This window comes from Typopeltis vanoorti, chromosome 21 (assembly GCF_054136105.1).
Source record: "Typopeltis vanoorti isolate ZY-2024b chromosome 21, IOZ_Tvanoo_1.0, whole genome shotgun sequence".
NCBI lineage: Eukaryota > Metazoa > Arthropoda > Arachnida > Uropygi > Thelyphonidae > Typopeltis > Typopeltis vanoorti.
The window spans coordinates 22,428,093-22,449,480 of NC_143569.1; the positions used below are offsets into that span (position 1 = coordinate 22,428,093).

General features: G+C 35.1%; 1 protein-coding gene across 4 annotated transcripts in view; it reads right to left on the bottom strand.

Annotated features, from left to right (window-relative positions):
- The window catches only part of LOC150094670 (putative peptidyl-tRNA hydrolase 2), a 166,163-nt gene that overhangs the window by 84,677 nt on the left and 60,098 nt on the right, over nt 1-21,388 (bottom strand). For all 4 annotated transcript variants that reach the window (XR_016550143.1, XM_090411267.1, XM_090411266.1 and 1 more), the window contains exon 4: nt 9,900-10,096. Coding sequence is in view for 3 of the 4 variants with exons in the window: in XM_090411267.1 (XP_090267393.1) it covers nt 9,900-10,096 (197 nt within the window). In the remaining variant the exon portion in view is untranslated. The remainder of the gene's footprint in view (nt 1-9,899; nt 10,097-21,388) is intronic.

Below are 21,388 nucleotides of genomic sequence, written 5' to 3' on the forward strand. Positions count from 1 at the left end.
TAACTCTGAATACTTTAATTTATCAATTAATATAATTTTAAATATGGAAAGCATAAATGTCAAATGAATAATAGCTATGCTTAACACGTACTGTTTATGTAAGAAGCACAAAGGGTTTACCCATCGTGGTGAGATTAGATTATCATTGGCACATACCAGAATGAGACATGGATAATTTGAATTTTGATACGATTTTTAAATATAGCGATATGATATGAACGGAAATCGGAAAAAGTAATCACTTAGGAAACAAACTATTATTTTTCTGGTATGTGGTTTTCTAGTATTTCAGCTTTTCTTTTGGACCAAAGAAAAGCTGAAATAACTCATTTTACTTATTTATATGCAAGTTCCAACATCCTTTAAAATTAATCATATGATCAGTGAAAACTCTGGCAAAACAGGAAATTCAGCAGATCGTCAACACTTTTCCCATTGTAAATATGGGCAAAAAAGTTATAAATTATTTGTCTATATCAGTGTCCTAAATAAGCAGATGAAACTCAGAAAACAAAATCAGCAACTTCTGACAAATGACAACATTCAACTGGATTGGTTGACACAATAACCAATTACAGCCATTGATTTCTCAGCACACATCCTGCCCCGCCTTCTGGGTTTAAAACCACTGGAATGCTAATTTCACTTACCGCCCCCTTTTTGAAAATGTGATAAAACTATGTTTTTTTATCAGCAAGAACTTTTGTCAAATGTTCTTCTAGTCTTGAAGGATTCATAGATTCATTTGAAAAAAAATTTTTTGGTAAATCAGGCACATTGCTAATGTTTTGTCTGTAGGCAACTGAATAAAGCTATATTTCAAATATTCGATATTATTTTGTCTACATTTCTTCTTGGATTCAGCCATAATATCATCTGTAAAAAAAACTTAAATTTACAAAATTGCTATAATGCAATTTCTCACGTGCCTAAACCAAATTATTTTTACAAGAAAAAGGTATAAAAATACTCATAAGAAACCTGCTGTTTTATTGGAATAACAATAATTTGCTTTGTGTATAATCCGTGTCAGTAAGGTACTGACTAGATATCGAATATGCACTAAAATTTCTATGCATTGCATCAAATTGCTAACTGCTTGTCACACAATTCAGAAACAATTTAAAACTGATTTCATACGTGTCACGTATTTATAGTATTATACAGTGAACAAGTCATAACATACACATGTTCCTGCTGATGCGTACTAGATGTAAAATTCCGATCACTTGAAAGTGCGTGCCCACCAACATTTTGATTGCTAAGACTTGTTGTCGGACTTCAACGCCATTCAGCTGAACTTGCATTTTGTACGTTTCCTTGGAAAATAAAGCAACCATTATGACCTTTACTTACATTATACAACATTTATATCATCAAAATTTCTGATGATATCACCACAAAATTAGCTTATTCTCTTAAAAAATATGGCTTAACCATAAGTACTCAAAAATCAAAAACAATGACAAACATCTGTGCATCTGACCAAGAAGTAAGTGGTGTAGGAGAAAATGAAAAAATCCTACTTGAGGAAACACCCATAGAAGAAGTTGGTCAGTTTAAATACCTAGAGAATTTCTTTAATAAAGATGGAAGATCAAGATAAGATATTAGAACAAAAATTGCAAAAGCAACAAAAGCACTCCCAAAACTAAAACTACCATGGACAGATAACGGGCTTACAATTACAAACAGAATACATCTTATTGTCACACTAGTTAATTCAGAACTTTTATACAGAAGTGAAACTTGAATCCCCCTAAAAGAAGATGAAAAGAGGTTGCTTGTATTTGAAATGAGGTGCTTTGGACAACTCCTAAAGATACCATAAGGATGCATTGCGTCACAAATTTTGAAATAAGACAAAGAATCAATCCAAGAGATAACATAACATTATCATAACTAAGATTCAAAGGAAATGACTTACATGGCTTGGTCATATTAGCAAATCAAATAATCTATCTAAGTTCTTGAAAACTTATTCCAGATACAATTTTTAGTGAAGATGACCAATTAAATTTGGAAATAGACAGCAGAATTAGTGATGATAGGAAGTCAACTGAACAGATTTATATGGAATAAGAGAGAAATTAGTCAAAACAAACAAGCTGTATACAAGACAGTGTTCAAACCAATTTTAACTTATGGATCTGAGAGCTAGATTAGAAATAAAACTCTTAACTTTAGACCACAGATAATGAGAATCCTGAGAAAGATTTGGAAACTGAACAGATGGCATCAATGGCAATATCATATTAAAAACGAGGCTATTACGAAAGAATTTGACATTGTTAGCATTCAGGAATGTGTTAGCAGTGCTAATCTCAGGTGGTATGGCCACTTAAATAGAATGGGGGAGGAAAGATTAGCTAAACAAGCATTCTTTGCCAGAATGGCAGGAAAAAGACCCAGAGGAAGACCAACATGTAGGTGGATTGATATAGGAAAAAATTCCTTAAAAGACAGAAATATAAAATATAAGTGATAATATTGGAATGTTGACAGATAACAGGCTAATCTGGAGGAAAATTGTTGACAGTAAGTTAGTGATAATAAACTTTTCATGTAGCACTATCATAAGATCTAGTACATCTCCATCCCCCCTGAGGGTATGTCAGGAATTTGATGATGATGATAATTCCAGGAACTCAAAAAAGAAGCAGACCTAGAATGAACTAGACAAGTACTTCATTTACAGAACTGAAAGCATCAATCAAGGACTATATGGAAGTTTTCTGTGAGGAATATTTCCTAATATCTATTCTGCAGTCATTTGTGGATTATGGGATGAAGAAAGAAAGAAAGGTTAGACTTTAATGAAACTAAAGAGGTCTGAAGATGTTTTTTTTTTTTTTTCTTCCACTATGTCAGTTAAAGATTAGCTGATTTGTATTCCATGAGAAACTGACTTTTGTCAGTTTCTCATGGAACGCCTTTATAAAGAAACATGTGAAACTCTACTTCATTCTCCTAACTTAAACAGATCTGACAGCTTAATTCTATCCCCTTTATGGGAGATAGTACTTTACAAATCAGCTAATCTTTCCTAATTTTTTATTGTATTGATTTTTTTTTTATTATTATTATTTTTTTATTTTTATTTATTTATTTATTTATTTATTTTTTATTTTTAGGAAAGTTATTGACCTTTTTAGTTATCTTACACCAGCTACTTAGGTGGCGCTTTTTGGAATTGTCAGTTATTGTTTAATTTGAGCTTAATGTACTGAAGATGCCTGTGACACACAGGCGAAAATTATACTATTAAATAATCTTTGTACGTGAGTTTTTTCCGTTATTAATTTTGTATCGAATTATACAATAGTTTTTGGAAACGGTTCTTCCACATTAAGAGTTCTTCATTTTTGTCTTCAAGTATCTTGCCATTTTTAGCTTTTTTTCTTAGTCTTTTTGAACTTCCTTTTTTAGTATATAAGGAATTAGCTACCTGGTCGATTTCTCTGGTTTTATGGGTATTTTGATATAGCAGATGGTATGCAGGTGACTGATGAAGAAGTGATTGTTCAACTAATGAATAACCATTTTGCTAAAAGCTATCGACTTGGTACATTCAACATGTACCAAGTTGATAGCTTCCTCTTCACTGTAGGAAGAGGTACTAGAGCTGTATCACAACTCAAATAAGAATTCTGCAATAGGAACTGATGAGATATCAGCATAGATGGTAAAAGTGTTCAGCTGAACTGGCTATTCCTTTGACCAGGATATATAATTTGAGTCTCAAAACAGGGAAGATTCCACAAGAGTGGAAAGAATTGTGATAATCCCACTGCACAAGGGTGGTGCAAGGATAGGTATCCAACTATTGCCCAATCAGTATCTCAGGAGTGGTAGTGAAGATTTTGAAAAAGTTGGTTAGGGCTGGCATTCAGAAATAGGTTGACAGAATATCTACTTCGCAATAAACAGCATGGGTTTATTAAGGGAAGGTTATGTTTTAGCAACTTCTAACATTCTGTAATAATCTTACCACTGAGCTAGACAAGGGGAATGGATGTACCATGATACTTTTGGATTTTGCTAAGGCTTTTGACAGAATACAGCATGGAAGACTGTTGCATAAATTGGAAAATATGGGATTGGATTATTGGCATAGATAAGAGGATGGCTGACTGACAGATATCAAAAAGTCATGTATTGGGGAGGGAATCGGATCTGCAAGATTGAAGGTAACCAGTGGTGCTCCACAAGGATCAGTACTTGGTCTACTGTTATTCAATCTGTACATTAATGATATTGGGAAGGATTTGACAGGCGACATACAGCTATTTGCTGATGATGCAAAGATAGGTAGGGGTAATCAGGAGTGCTGCTGCTATTTTTTATGTTGGGCCCATACACAGGAGGTTGATTGGTCAACCTATAGTACATTAGTGCAGTGTATGGGTGGTGGGTTGGGAAACGAGATTTGATTTGAATGACATTAAATTGTATTCATTGGGAAACACAGCAGGTGGGAGACTGTTCCACAGTGCAGCAGTTGCAGGGATGAAGGAAGAAGGAAAAGAAATTTGTTCTGTTTGTTTCTAGGTGTACTGTGAAGGGATGTTGTGCAGCAGTTGCACATGTTCCAATGAGCTTAGTACTGAGCGGGGGAATTATTGATGTTATTTCAGATGAGCATTTCTCAAGGAAATATTTGTAGAATATACTTACTGCAGAGACCAAACGTCTGTGTGAAAGTGGGGGGGAGAGAGTTGGTAAGGGATGGATCATTGATAAGTCTAATTGCCCTCTTCTGTATTGAGTCGAGCATTTTGAGAGAGCTTTTAGGGGCCCCACCCCATATGTGGGAGCAGTATTCAATAGTTGGGCAGATTTGTGACTTGTATAATGTTAGTAGCTGTTCAGTAACGTCTTGAGCGGAAGAGAAATCGTAGTTTTTTTGAAGCTGAGGATGCAATGTTTGAGATATGTTTGTGCTAGGAGAGGTTTGATGCGAGGGTGATTCCGAGGAGCGAGATCTCAGGCTGTCTGGAAATTTGAGTATCGTCAAAAAGGATACTGGGAAAAAGTTGTTATTTTTTATGGGAAATAGTACAGAACTAGGTTTTGTTGGCGTTGAAATTTATGAGGTTATCCAAACCCCATTGTAGGATGGCTTGGAGATAAGAGTTGAGGGTGGTGGTTGATGGTCTGTAGGATGAGGTGAGTTGTGTAGGGTAAGGCTTATCAAATGCAAGCGAGCAGTGTAGTGTGCTGTCATCTGCAAAACTGTGTATTGGGTTGGAGGTCAATTGCAGTAGATCGTTGATGTACAGCAGGAACAGGGTTGGTGAGAGGACAGAACCTTGTGGGACCCCAGCATTAATGCAGATATGCAGTACTTACAGAATGATTTGAATAGGCTGGAATTGTGGTCTCAATAGTACCCATCTATAAAAAAAAAGAAAATAAAACAATGTAAGAATTACAAAGGAATATTCCTACCAGTATTCCAAGCATGCAAGCATACTTGAGAAGACACTGAAGAAACTTGTGGAAGAGAAAGTGTTAATAAATATAAGGTCATGCATTTTGGTGTGATCAGATATCCAATGTCGTATTATATTGGAAGAGAAAGTGTTAATAAATATAAGGTCATGCACTTTGGTGTGATCAGGTATCCAATGTCGTATTATATTGGTGGGATTATGCTAGAAGAAACAGACCAAGCTTTTAGTAGACAGAAAGTTGAAGTTCAAGGGTCATATAGCAAAAATTGTAAATACAACTCAGAGAATATTTACAATGCTGAAATGAACTTTGACATGTAAAGATAAGGAAGTCATTTTACCTCTTTACAAGATCTTGATAAGACCTTACTTGGACTATTGTGCATAACTCTGGTCTCTTGACTTCTATGGTAATTCTGATACAGTAGTCAGAGAGAGTGCAAAGGACAGTGTTAAAAAGGATATCAGGATTGTGGAATACCAATTATGAAACAGACTGAGAATTTGTAGGCAGCAGATACTTGCAAACAGGAGAAAGAGAGGTGATATGATTCAGACTTAGAAACTTTATAGAGGGTGGGGAGACACAAGGGCATCTTTGGAAGTTGAGAATGAATACTGTCAAGAAGGATGGGGGCTAGATTTTTCTTTCATAGAATGGTGCTTGACTGGAAAATGGATTGCCATTGTATGTGTGCAAGTAGTATAAATGAATTCAAGAACAGGTATGATAAATAATGCGAATAGTATGGCCTCCCTCGATGAGTTCCTGACTCTCAGGTCTAGAGGTCACTCTTAATGATAATAATAATATTATTATTTACATAATGGATAGTTTCCATTCTCATATCTCTCCAGTTCAGTCATCAAAAATTACACACAAACTCAGAGTAATTGTTCAATTCATAAAATAATCAGATACTATATATATATATATATATATATATATATATATATGATTCATCATCATTACATAAGAAAAATGAAAAATGTAAGAAAGCAATGCACTATCTAAAACTAGCTGAACAAAAGTCATGGGACAATTTTGGTAAGATCATCATAGAAAATAAATATCAGGAAGGTGGCAAGATGCTCTGAAGGCTATTAAAAATGTTTAGAAATAGAGGAAAGAATACTATAAAAGGAATCAGAGATAATAAAGGTGAGATGAAAAATGAACTATTTTAGATGTCTGGAATAATGAAACAAGAAGTGTTAGAATAGTGATAGAAAATATTCAAGAAGAATGCAATGAAAAGTATATATTTTTCTTAAGGTAGAAAAAGTCATCAAAAACCTGAAATGTAGAATGGCAACTGGAATATATGACATTCAACCAGAAATGCTCAAATATGGAGGTATAATAGTTATACACTGGCAAAATTGCATAATTCAGAAATCCTGGTTGAAAGGTTGCATTCTGGATGACTGGAGTAAAGGTCTCAATAGTACCCATCTATAAAAAAAAGAAAAATAAAACAATGTAAGAATTACAAAGGAATATCCCTACCAGTATTCCAAGTAAGATTTATGCAAGCATACTTGAGAAGACATTGAAGAAACTTGTGAAAGAGAAACCTGGAGACGAATAATGTTAAATAGAGACTGGCAAAATCAGACTTTCACTTTGAGACAAACAGTTGAGAAATCATGGGAGTACAACAAGGATCTATATTTAAGTTTTGTAGATCTGGAAAAGGCATACTGAGAAAGTATCAAGAGAAAACCTGATAATATAATATAATATCCCATTTACACTATATAATTTTAGCATTTCAAAATGATATAGTGTAAATGAGATATTATATCGAGCAACACAAAGCCTACATTTGAGATGTCAGAATTAAAGGAAGTACAGGTAGATGGCTTGATGTGAAATCAGGTGTAGGACAAGGGGGCATGCTATCTCCACTGTTATTCATCATCTATATCGATCACATTATGAAGAAAAGTGGCAATAAGCTTGATATCAAAATTGTAGATGTAAATCTCGGCTCTTTAAGTGACTGCCGTTATACTCCTAAATAAATCCAGTACGGTCTTCAAGATTCCTTACTAAACTGGATAACTGCAGTAACAAATTTGATATGAACTTCAGTAGTAAAAAAAGACAAATATTGTGAAAATAGTGAAAAACTTCAATGGGGAACCTACAGAAGACGTACAATATTTCAGCTGTTCAGGGGAATTTTTAGTGATAATGGCAAATTAAATATGGAATTAGGTAACAGAATAAGCAAAGATGGCACAGTGGGAGTCCCAGATAAATAAATTTGTATGGAATATAACAAAAATCAGTCCAAATACTGAACTAGCTTATATACAGAACAGTGTTCAAACCAATTTTAATGTATAGATCTGAGAGTTTGCTAAGAAATAAAAACAGTAGATCAGACACTGAATGGTAGATCAAAACTACCATTCAGTGGTAGTTTTGATCTAAAGATTAAAGATCAAAACTAAAGACTACATATATGAGAATTCTGGGAAAAATTACAGAAGCGAAGAGATAGAATCAACGGCAGAATGATATTAAAAATGAAGATATTAAGATATTAAGAAGAAACTCAACATGATCCACATTCAGCAATGTGTGAACAGAGCTAATCTCAAATGGTCTGATCATACCATACCATAGAGGTAAGATTAACAAAAGGGAAATAAAGAGAATGGATACAGTTGGAATAAATTGCATAAGCTGTTTCAGAAATAGGAGAATATGGGATTGGAATGTAAACTATAGACTTAGATAAGTGGGGTGGTGACTGATGGACAGTTATCAGAAAGTGGTATATGGGGGTTGTGAATCTGCAAGATTTAAGATGACAACTGGTCACTACTGATATACAGCATTTACAGGGTGATTTGAATATGCAGTGTGGGCAAACAATAATGCCTGTCAATTCATTGTAAGTAAAGTGTAACATTATGCACTTTGGTGTGATGAGATATCCAATGGCATATTATACTGATGGGATTATGCTTAGAAAAACTGACAGGCTAGATGTCTTGGAGATTTGGTCTCCTGGGTTCCAAGGGATAAAGAAGTTGTGAAAATAATGAAAAGAAGAGTTACAAAGAAGACATCAAGATTATGAAATATAGATTATGAGGACAGACTGACAGTATATGGATAGGAAGTTGAAGTTCAAAAGTCACACAGTAAAAGTTCAAATATAACTCAAGATTTTCTTGTATAATGACACCTGTGGAGTATCAACCTAAAGTCAATCTTAACAACTGCTTCACTATTCCAAAATTGTGGGAAATTGTTATCCTCAATTGCATTAAATAAATTTGTAATATCTTTTATATATATATATATATATATTATTTTAAACTAATTTTATGTATTTTCAGCCTAATAGTTTTAATCCATAAACATATGACTGTATACATAGAGGGATTTCAATTTAATGCATGTGATCTACTGTTTCTTTATTCAATTCCTTATTGTTGTTCACTCTTTGTACTGATGATGTCTTACGATACCTAAAACAAAATATTTACATAATAAATTTATTTTTATTGTGGTATTATGTGTTATCCTATAGTTAAAGTTAACTCAGAGGATGACTGTGATGTTGAAATGAACACTGCCACGTAAGGATATGGAAATCATTTTACCTCTCTGCAACGCCTTGATACAATGCACCTAGACTACAGATTTGGTCTCCTGGGTTTTGAGGGATAAGAAGCTGTGAAAATTATGCAAAGAAGAGTTACAAAAAAGTTATCAGGATTATGAAATATAGATTAGGAGGACAGAATGACAGTATATGGAATGCAGACAAAAAAGGAGAAAGAGGAGGTGATATGACAGAGGTCTATAAACTTCTGAAAGGCTGTTATAGGATACCGAATTATAAATTTGATTCATAAGTCTGCACCTTCCACATTTTGTTATGTGGAAGGTGAGAAAAGGACAAGAGATATCTAAATAAGTTAAATTTATGTGCAGTTAAGAAAGGAACAAGCACCCCATTTCTCTGTAGCCATGAGAAGTGGAAGAATTTGCCTGTTCAAGTAGTAAGTGTGAATAAGTTTAAGAGAAAGCATGATTAGCTGGTGTTGGGGAGACTTCCCTTTACTCCTTTGAGGTCTAATAATGATGATGATGATGAAAATAACAGGTGTTTAATGCCAGGATGGCAGGAAAGAGACCTAGAAGAAGGCAAGATGTACCTTAAAAAACCAAAATATAAGAAATGACAATATTGGAGTCCTGACAGATAACAGGCTAATTTGAAGAAAAAGAATTGATAGGAAGTTAGAACAATATGGTACTCTTCGTGAAGTACTATCAAAGTATCCTATAAATCCCTTGAGGATAATATATCAGGAATTAGATGATGATGAACTATTATCCAAAATATTTATTGATTTCAGATAATATTCTTTCTTTATTGAAAGATTCTATAACATGAAAACAAATAGACTTACCCAAATTCAACCCACTGTAACATCATTTCTCCGTATTTATTTTCATCCTGAAGGAGTAATCGATGTATACCTAAGGCAGCATGAGCTACCTGAGCTGCAATTTTTCCTGTTCCCATTTCTAAATTCATGTTGACAACAAATACCATCTTATACATTTCTGGAATTATATCATCATCACTTATGTCATCTGCTTCAGCCTATATAGAAACCATAAAAGATTATACAAACTTTCAAGGTAAATATGGTATAGACATGCTATATTCCATATGTATATTCCATATGTCTATTCCATAATAACAGGCATGAATATAATAATTAAACATAAATACATTGAAAATTAATCAATAAAATATTTCTTGATTACAATTTGCACAGCACCATAAAATTCACTTTAGAACAAGAAAAAAATAGAAAACTTCCTTTTCTGGATATTCTATTAGAAATTAATGAAGAAAGTAAACTCTCCTTCTCAGTATATAGGAAGCCGACAAACACTGGAAGATTTCTAAATGCAACCTCCCACCACCATTCTTCACAAAAAAATAAGCTTAATTAAAACTCTTCGAGACAGGGCACACAAGAAAGATGTAATGAAGAACTAAGATACTTAACACAAATCCTCTAATAGATTGAGTATGAAATAAAAACCATCAAGAGAATCCTTAAAATGCCTCCAACTAACAACACAATAAAACAGGATTACAAAAACACAATCTCACTTCCTTATATCAAAAATGGTACAGATAAGCTAGCCAAATTAATGAACAAACACAACATAAAAGTAGCTTCCTTCCTATGGAAAAAATCTCAAGATTCCTACATCCACCAAAACCACCTCATCATCCTCTTAAAAAACCAGGAGTCGAAAATCCATTGCTCTTGAGGGATTTGCTACATAGGACAGACAGAAAGATCTGGAGAAATATGCATGGCTGAACACCCAAAAGACGTACAATACAAAACAGAACAAAAAACGGGTCTTGCTTTCCATACCACTTCCATTGGACACGATGTACTTTGCCAAAAAATGACGATGTCATACATAGAAAACAACAGTTATATAAGAAAATTTAAAGAAGCTGCTATTATGCTGAAAAACCCAACCCAATGCAATAAAAATCAAGGTTTAATTCTCCATCAAGTGTGGTCAGCTCTAATAAAAAATCTACCTCAATCTGAGCTCAGACTGTATGAACGACAAGTGACATCGTCTAGTATTGTTCAACGTCAATAACGTTTTATATCTGCATTCTGTTATTTGAGTTTATGAATAGCCAGACGGTTATGATTTGTATTTATTAATTCTCTTGTTTAAACTTTAAGTTATACTATTTACCCCCTGAAGATGTAAATCCTACGATTTACGAAACTTGTCGGAAACTATTATTTCAGTATTTTGTATAACTGAAAAATAAAAAATGTGGTGTAATCACCGAAATATATCTTTTGATTTCTTGATTAATTTTACTGATTAGAGATTTTTGAAAGCATAACTTAATCCATCTTCAATGAAACAGTGTCTATACTTAACCTAGTTTAAACAAAGCAAGAATGTATAATAATCATCATCATCAAATTCCTGCCATGTACACTCAAATGATAGTACTAAATGAAAAATTTACATCATTACTTACTTCCTATCTATAATTTTCCTCCAGATCAGTCTGTTACTTGTCAAGACTCCAATATTATCAGATCTTATATTTCTGTCATCTAAGGCACTTTGTACCATATCAATCCACCTATATATTGGTCGTCCTCTGGGTCGTTTTTTTGCCAACCTTGCAGAGAACACTTCTTTTGCTAATCTTTCCTCGCCCATTCTGTTTAAATGACCATACCACCTGAGATTAGCTCTGCTAACACATTCTTGGATGCTGACAATGTGAAGTTCATTGCTAATTATCCTTGTTTTTAATATATTGCCATTGATGCCATCTGTTCACACCTCTAATCTTTCTCAGGATTCTCATATCTCAGTCTCTAGTCGTTGGTCAAGTGTTTTACTTCTGACCCAGCTCTCAGACCCATTAGTTAAAACTGGTTTGAACACTGTCTTGTATACAGTTAATTTAGTGTTCCCACAAATTTCTCTCTTATTCCATATGAATTTATTCAACTGATTTCCTACTATACCAGCTTTATTGATTCTGTTGTCTATTTCTATATTTAATTTGCCATCTTCACTAAAAAAGTTGCCTAAGTAAGTGAAATGTTTTACTTGTTCCACAGGTTCTCCGTTCACAACGCAGTTGATATTTTCAACGATTCTGCTATTTTCATTGTAATTGTCTTTTTATTGCTGACCTTCATACCGTACCTATTACAACAGCTATTCAATTTAGTCAGAGAATCTTGCACTCTTATAGCAGATTTATTTAGAAGTATAACATCGTCCAGATAAAGCAAATAGCATACATTAACATCTCCAATTTTGATATCATGTTTAATACCACTTTCCTTCATAATGTGATCCATATAGATAATGAATAACAGAGGGGATAATGTACATCCTTGTCTCACGCCAGATTTAACATTAAACCATCTTCCTGTACTTCCTTCAATTCTAACTGCTGACTTACAGATTAATAAAGATTAAGTACTGCTTGATATAATGTCCCATCGACACCATATAACTGTAGCGTATTGAATAGCTTCTCTTTTGGCACCTTGTCATTATGCCTTTTCCAAATCGACAAAACTTAAATACAGATCTTTTTTACTAAGTAATTTAAGGAAATTACAACGTCAACTAGGATATACATTAAAATAAATTTTAATATACTTCAATATTTCGGCAACATCACTTTGCCATTTTCAAGAAACTTAAGAACAAGACACATGCAGGCAGGCACAACAAACAGTAAATGAGGAAGAAGCAGGAAGCTATTATTTCTCCTAAAGTCCTGATGGTGCCCCCTAGCGGGCAATGTTGGTATTCTTGGATGATTGGGCTGAAGGTCTTCTGATGTAGGTTTCCCAAATTTGAGGCAGTCTCATGCAGCCAAATTTGTTGAAGTTTGGATTGTTTCTTAGGGCTGAAGCTGATTCCATGAAAAGCCTTTCATAATTGTATTTACTACAGTGTATTATCGTGGCTTTATTCGACCGTATTCTATGGCAGGTATCCAACGCATGGTCAGCAAGACCAGAGTGGTTGTATTGGTGAAATACAGCCACTCTGATTTCTCCACTCTTTGCAGTAAAGTGAAGATCTGATCCTGACAGCCTCTATTTGACCTGAATCCAGCTTGTTCTTCACCAAGCTTTTCTTCCACAATTCTTCTCAACCGTTTCTCAAGTATACTTGCATATATCTTACCAGGAACATTCAGTAGGGATATACCTCAGTAATTCTCACATTCAGTTTTATTTCCCTTTTTATATATGGGTACTATGAGAGCTCTACTACAATCATCGGGAATTCATTCCTCTGTCCAGGCATTCTGAACAATGCAGTGCAGTCACTGTAAGACTTTTATACCACCATACTTCAGCATTTTTGGTCGAATATCATCTACTCCTGCTGCCTTTCCACATTTCAAGCCTTTGATTTTTTTTTCTACTTCAAGTATTGATATGTATTCCTGACTGCATGCCTGGTCAGTGTTTTTTTTTTTTTTTTTTTTTTTTTTTTTATCACTGTGCTGTCATCACTGCTTGTTTCATTTAGCAAATTTTCAGTAAATTTGCTAAATGAAACAAGCAAATTTACTGAAAATAAATTTCCAGTAAATTTGCAGTTTGGTTGAATACAATGGCTACTCCTTCACATCACCCTTCAAGAAAATCTGCTTGATTTTCTTCAAGGCTTGCCTCTGTCACCTTTATCATCTCTAACTTCTTTTACAGCACTCTTTCCTCCATTCCTAAGCTTCTTCAACAACCTCCAGAATATTTTGCCACCTTCTCGATATTTATTTTCTATGTTCTTACAAAAGTCCTCTCATGACTTTTGTTTAGATAGTTTTACACAGTGTTTAGCTTTCTTACATTTGTCTCTGTATTCTCTAAGAGAACAAGCTGATTTATTTACCAGGAACTTTTGATATGCTTTCTTCTTTTCCTTCACTGTCTCTTTAACTTCCTGTGTCCACCATGGAGTACTAATCTATCACTGAATCTCCAAGGTTTGATTCCTGTTCTCAAACTCTTTCATTTTTTCTTCAATAATCTTTGTGTATTTTAGTCTACAGTTCTCATCTGAGAGCTGCTCAACTTTTATTCTCTTTAAAACTTTCTTACATGTTATTCTTTTCAATATAAAATTCAATTTCAGCCTGCTCAAGACTAAATAGTGATCACTTCCAATTTCAAATCCTCTGTGCACTCTGGTGTCCTGCACCAGGGAGAAAACATCACTATCGACAATAACATAGTCAATGAGACTTTTCTTATTTCTTGCCTCTTCTCTCCATGTGAATTTGTGCACATTTTTATGTTTGGAACATAGTGTTAGTAATAACCAGTCCATGCATTAAGCAGAAATCCAATAGTTATTTGCCATTATTATTAGCTTTGCTCTTTTCTCCAAATTTTCCCAATATATTTTTGTATGTCTGACAATCATTTCCTACTCTGCTATTTAGATCTCCAAAAAGGACCAACTTTTCCTTTTTCATTGTGTCAGCTGCTTTCTCTAAATTCTCAAAAAATTTCTCCACTTCTACTTTAGTAAAACCTTCTGTGGGACCATAGGCACAAATCAGTCTCATTGTCCAGTTCTCCATTCTGATATTTGTCCACATCACCCTACTTGAGACTGCCTGCCATTCAAAAGATTAGCCTCGTATTTAGTGTTGAATACAATGGCTACTACTCCTTCTTTTCCTTGGTTGTCATTGCCTGAATATAACATTTTGCATTTATTGCTCAGAAAGATCTCACCAGTTTTTGTCTTTTTTGTTTCAGTCAACCCTATTATACCGATTTGGTACTTATCTAATTCCTCAGCTAGGTGTATTTCTTTGCCATTCAGGCTTCTTATGTTGACAGTACCGATCTTTAACTCTGGTGATGTTGGGTTTGGGGTGTTTTTTCAGATTTGTTCCAGTAGTTGGATTTTCTCTGTTCGTCCTGGTTCCCTGGTGAAAACAACGGGGGCCTTGTTTAACTGGGCGACGCCCCAGCCGGCATGAAATTTTGTCGTGTTGTACCATCATTCTATATTTTGGTTTAACCAATAAGAATTACAATTTGGTCGGGTAAATCCCAAATTGCCAGCCCATCCTCGTCCGTTCGGTATCCAAGTAGATACCCAAAAGGGTGCACCGTGAGAAGGTGAGGATTGGACATTAGGTCAGAAGCCCTGGTCGGTTCTCCGCATTCCTTTAAAGGCTATGTGGAGGTCTCCTCTCTGTTATACAGTTTTGACCCTTAAGCACCCCATGTATAATAATCTGATAGGTAAATGACACATGCTGAAGATGACAAGCAGAACACCAAGGAATTTGTTCAGGTAAAAATGACAGAATAAAGCTTAATACATAAATTAGTACATATGAAAAAAAAAAAAGTCAACTAATACTATAAGAATCTCTCACACTTTTAGTATGAATAAATCATCATTCTGATTTAAATTTGGCTGATATAATAGGATCTTGGAATGTTCCTTGAATAAGTGTTCACACCTTTAACAGCTTCTGTGAAAAAGCTCTGTGTCTTTTCAAAGGATTATATATTCAGCATTAATGACATGCTGAGTCAAACCAGACATGTCATGTTCACCATAAAGATCTCGATGGAATGGAATGTCCAAAATATGAAAGGTGGCAGTCACAAAGGACCTGCTATACACCAGGTAAAGGAAGAGATGGTAGCCTGTCCTTGGTAAATAGCAAAAAAACTAGAAAGTGTGATATAAGTAAGAATAAATAGGGACAAGGGAAAACTTCGAAATCCTGGCAAACTAGCTCAGATGAGTCGAAACATGGAATACACAGAAGTTGTACAGGCAGGCATGTAAACATCACCGACTCATCAGCTTAACAGGACCGTAGCTATTTAAATGAAGTATTACTTTTGCATATCAAGCTTCATTCTATCAGGTTTACAGATGAAGAGGATGAAGTGCTGTGCTGTTCTGCTGCATGTCATCTCTGACAAGCAGCACATCTTAAATGGATGGCTTGTTACATCCTTCTACTTTGTTCCACTAAAGATGGACTGAATCATTCTTTCCAAAATAACTGGCATTTAAAATTAATCAGTAAATATTTTGTTTCTATAGTGCATCAAAAATTATGTTCAAGCCTTATAAGCAGAACAGCAGATAATCACCACAAACTTTTTCTGACTCCAATCACATCTAAACAAAAGATGATGCTTTTATAAAATAAAAAGCATCTTCTGTGTAATCACTTTGTGGACAAAAAAATAATGTGACTGTCATCAAGTAACATTACATATACCAACCATTGTACACAACATCTAATGCAGAAAGTATAAGAATGACTTCATGAATTTTGAGTTATATTCTACTGTAACACATTCCTGAATTCATCTCATTTTATGGCGCATATATACCATTGCAAGAAGTGTACCAAATATTATGAGAGTCCCACACAATATTTCATGACTTGTTTCTTATCAACAGTTCTTTTTCTAAACTGGTATGTTATTTGTCAGGTTTCTGAATTGATGAACTGTCATATTTCTATCTTTTAAAGCAAGTGTCAATCCACCTATTTTTTTAATTTTTTTTTAAAATCAGCTAACTCCTTTTTGCTCCCATATAGGGAGTAGGCGAGGCCGTTTTAGCCCTATCTAACTTTTGGAGACTGAGTGAGCAGTTCAACCTCCACTGGTAGCCAATCAGATAGCTGGCCCAAGGCTAGAAGTGTCACCATCTAGTGGTCCCTAACATAATATTTTTAATATATGAAAATAGTGCGAGTTCAATAGCCGATTTTCTTGAGTTTACGGGACAAAAAACCCAAATTTCCGGGAGGAAAAAACCTGCCCACTTGCCTGTGCCAGAGATCAACTAACTCGGGAACTGGTCAAAAAAAGCTTAGAAAATGTTCCTCTAGTCGGGACTAGATTCGAACCTCAAGACTTTCTTCGTGCGGTCAAGCGACGTAGAGTGCTAACACCACTTCTACTGAGCTACACATCTGATATTTTGTTTATATGGCTATACCATGAGATAAATCCTGTTTATATATGCTTCAGATTAATGTCTTCCTTCTGACCACTTCATTTTTAATATAGTTCTGCCAATGATTTCTTCAGAATTCACACAACTACAGTCACTGATCAACAGTTTTATTTCTAACTCTCAGGCAGGCTACCAAAAGGTGGTGATGCACAATATTATAGTATCTGCAGCCAAAGCTCATTTCGACAAATGAACTTTGACAAATCTGCAAAGTACAAATCTGTATACTGATGCACACACACACACACACACTTTCCCTAGTCGGATGAAATCCTAATTAGACCTCTAGATGAGTGCATAGTTTCAATGGTGGTGGTGGTGATGATGATGGTGGTGTTTGTTTCACCAGATTGCTTACTAATGGAATAAGATAGCTTGCTTTGCTACAGTGTGATATCTAGTGCAGGAATTCTGGTCTCAGTCTCAATGTCTTTTCACATGCAGTGCAGGCGATACCCTTCAAGGCCATGTTCTCATACCATATAAATGGTAGAGGATCCAAAAGCTCCTCCATTTATGAGTATAGCAGTAAAATGAAACAGAACTGCCAGCTAGCTGCTAGGTAGTACATGGCTCTGAACCTGATAGTAATAAATAGAAAGCTTGTGGCCCAATAAGTGAGTAATCTTGCTAACATTTACTCTGCTAGATCGTGCCTAGAGAGTCCATGTATGGTGGGGTATCACTACTACAAACCAACCCAAAAAACTCGGGAAAAAATACGTCAGTAATACTTGCAAAAAAGTTTCCATATCTTTCAAAATTGAACTGTGGCTTTAATAGTACTATAAGTGATGCACGCTGCCACTCATAGTAATTTAGACCTGATCTGTTATTCCTAATGGAACTGCAGTTGACAACCTCAACAACTACACTTTACACAAATCTTTTGATCACAAGGGCAAAATGCGTGTATTCAGTGGATCTGACATCTCATGTCACGAATACCAAATGTTGAACACCTATTTGATATGCTCTGGCTCAACATTCCCTTTCATGCCTTGCTACATTCATTTACTTCTCTATCACTCTCCAGATTCTAATAATCACTCACTCTAACCTCTGATTACTTATCTCTGAAGCTTGTTTGATATAATCGGCACACAAATAGCAAGGTCACTGTTTGAGGATGTAGATGTTGAGGTCCTTAGGGATCTTCAGTTATTCTGTTATTCCTAATGGAACTGCAGTTGACAACCTCAACAACTACACTTTACACAAATCTTTTGATCACAAGGGCAAAATGCGTGTATTCAGTGGATCTGACATCTCATGTCACGAATACCAAATGTTGAACACCTATTTGATATGCTCTGGCTCAACATTCCCTTTCATGCCTTGCTACATTCATTTGCTTCTCTATCACTCTCCAGATTCTAATAATCACTCACTCTAACCTCTGATTACTTATCTCTGAAGCTTGTTTGATATAATCGGCACACAAATAGCAAGGTCACTGTTTGAGGATGTAGATGTTGAGGTCCTTAGGGATCTTCAGTTACCTTCAGTTTTCAAGTCACATTTATCATCACTAATTTTTTTTACAGTACTCGTTCTTCCATTTCTCAGTGTCTTCGTTAGCCTTCAAATTTTGCCACCATTATAAAATTTCTCTTCTATATTCATACCAAAGTCTTTAGATGAGTTTTGTTTAGCTAATTATAAATACAGCTTACCTTCTTACATTTTTTCTCTGTATCCTTTTAAGGTGCCAGCTGATTTACTTGGTGGAAATTTTTGTTATGTATTCTTCTTTTTCTTCTCTTTTCTAGTATTAGCTCCTTAACTTCCACATTGAGTGCTGATATTTCTATCCTTGCAAACAACATCAGAATATCTCTATAGCTAATCAATGTTTTGTTCACAGCCAATCGGTCCTCAGGATTTGGTTTTCGTTTCTAAACTCTCTCCTTTTTCTAAAATAATATTTAAATATTTAAGCCTATAGTTCACCTCAGAAAGATGCCCAACTTCAATTCGTTTTCAATGGCTTTTCTCTTAGCTCAATATGATATTCATTTTTATCCTGCTCAAAACTAAACGGTGATAACTTACTATTTCAAAAATTTCAAATCTCCTTTATTCTCTTGTATTCTGAACATGCCTAAATATATCACTATCAAGAACAGCACAGTCAATAATACTTTTCTTATTTCTTGTGTCTTCTCTCAATATGAAACTATGCATGCCTTTATAATGGAACAGGATATCAAGTAATAATTAATCTCAATTCTGAATAGAAATCCAGCAAAGAATCTAAATCCTTGAAGTTGGGAATCCATAAAAGAAACAAAGCACATGAAGGCAATAGAAAGATATTTTAATTAACTGTAATCAATTATACAAATATTTCAGTTTAATTACAGTTAAATTCTGTTAACTTTTAGCATGGGATATGATCTGACAAAAGCATATGTTCTTCCTTTCATATGCAAGGCAGCAGAGCCTCCATAGCTCAGTTAGTATAGACAAAGCCCTTTGGTCAGGAAGACCTGAGTTTGATTCCTGTCCAAGACGTGAGGAACCTTTATCTGGTCTCTTTCAACTAAAGGTGAGTTAGCTGGTCTCATACAGAGGTAGAGAGTTTTTTTCACCCAGAAACTCTGGTTTTTCATTCCCCAGAACAGGCAAATTGGCCCCATTAACACATACACATATCGTCAATCATAAAATTGCCCCCCCACCACCACACACACACACACCCATACTAAACTGTGCGACAAGCCAGTTGGGGTATCCCAAAGTCGCATAATTATAGCGACCCTGCATCAACCAGGATAAAAGCACTATAAAGAGAAAGAAGAAGATTTGCAAGGCAGCACGCATGATATAATGTGGAAAGTTGAAGGGAGCTGCAGTCATAGAATGCCAGATGAGGTTCTTTGATGAATAACATATCAAGGTTGGATGCCTATAAGTGATGGTGCACAAAACTGATTTTAGTATGGAAACTCCAGATATTGGTTAAAGTTGATGTGATAGTTTTTTAAATTTTTTTTATTGATTTCTTTTTTAAAGCTGGGTCTTTAAAAGGAAGCAGATAACAGACGCCAATTTTTTTTATGGACTCTTAAGGTGGTCACAAGATTGTAATTTTTTTGGGCTTTATGCCGACTTTTTAGATGTGACCTGAGATGATACACTTTGGAAAGAGGTCAACAGACACATAGTGAGAGGAACAAACAGCCATGCCACCCACCTAAATAAGATATAGGACCTCCTTTTGCTGCGATGACTGTAGCAATCCTACGGGGGGGGGGCATACTTTCCACAAGTGTATGATAGCAATCAAAAGGAATGTTGGACCATTCCTCCAGTAGGCAAGAATTGACATCCGTTATCTGCTTCCATTTAAAGACCCAGCTTTAAAAAAGAAATCAATAAAAAAAATTATCACATCAACTTTACCAATATCTGGAGTTTAAATACTAAAATCAGTTTTGTGCACCATCACTTATAGGCATCAAACCTTGATATGTTATTCATCAAAGAACCTCATCTGACATTCTATGATTACATTCTATGTAATGAGGTATTGAACTGTTGTGAAGAGGACACCCCTTGACCTCACCTGATGCTCCAGTTCATTCCACAGATGTTCAATAGGGTTGAGATCAGGGTTCTGTGGAGGCCAGTCAAGCATGGTGACGTTCATGTCCACAAACCATGTAGTTACATCAACAGTCTTATGACATGGTGCATTGTCTTGCTGAAAGAGACAACGGTCAGTTCTATAAAAATGCCACAAAGTAGGAAAGATTGCATTGTCCAGTAGGTTCAGATACTTCTTGGAGTTCAATGTTTGTGGCACCTCAAAGACTCCAAGGCCAAACCAGGAAAAACATGATTATACCATCACACCACCACCTCTGAATTTCACAGCTGGGGTAACACTCTAGTAGGAGATGTTCACTGGGATCTGCCACACCCATCCATTTGCTCTGAAGAGAGAGTGTAGTGTAATTCCTCTCCATAATACAGCTTTCCAAGCTTCCACATCCCTGTGTAGATGTTCTTTGCACCACTGAAGATGCATGCTGGTTTAGGTAATTTGTGTCTTATATCATCATAACACTAAATACGGGTATAGACCATATTGAACTGTTCTCATTATCCATCCAATATCCTTTTCTGAGGTCTATCCTGCCTTCTCTTTCCTACTGGCTTATATTTTAGTATTAGTTTAGGATGTCGGGTGTTGGCCATTCGGTTTACATGTTCAAACCATTTTTGTTTATAATTGTTTACTTTTTCTTCTACTGATTTTGTTTTTAGTTCTTTTAAAATGTCTTCGTTCCTTTTTTAATCTAATAATGTGTATTCTGCAATT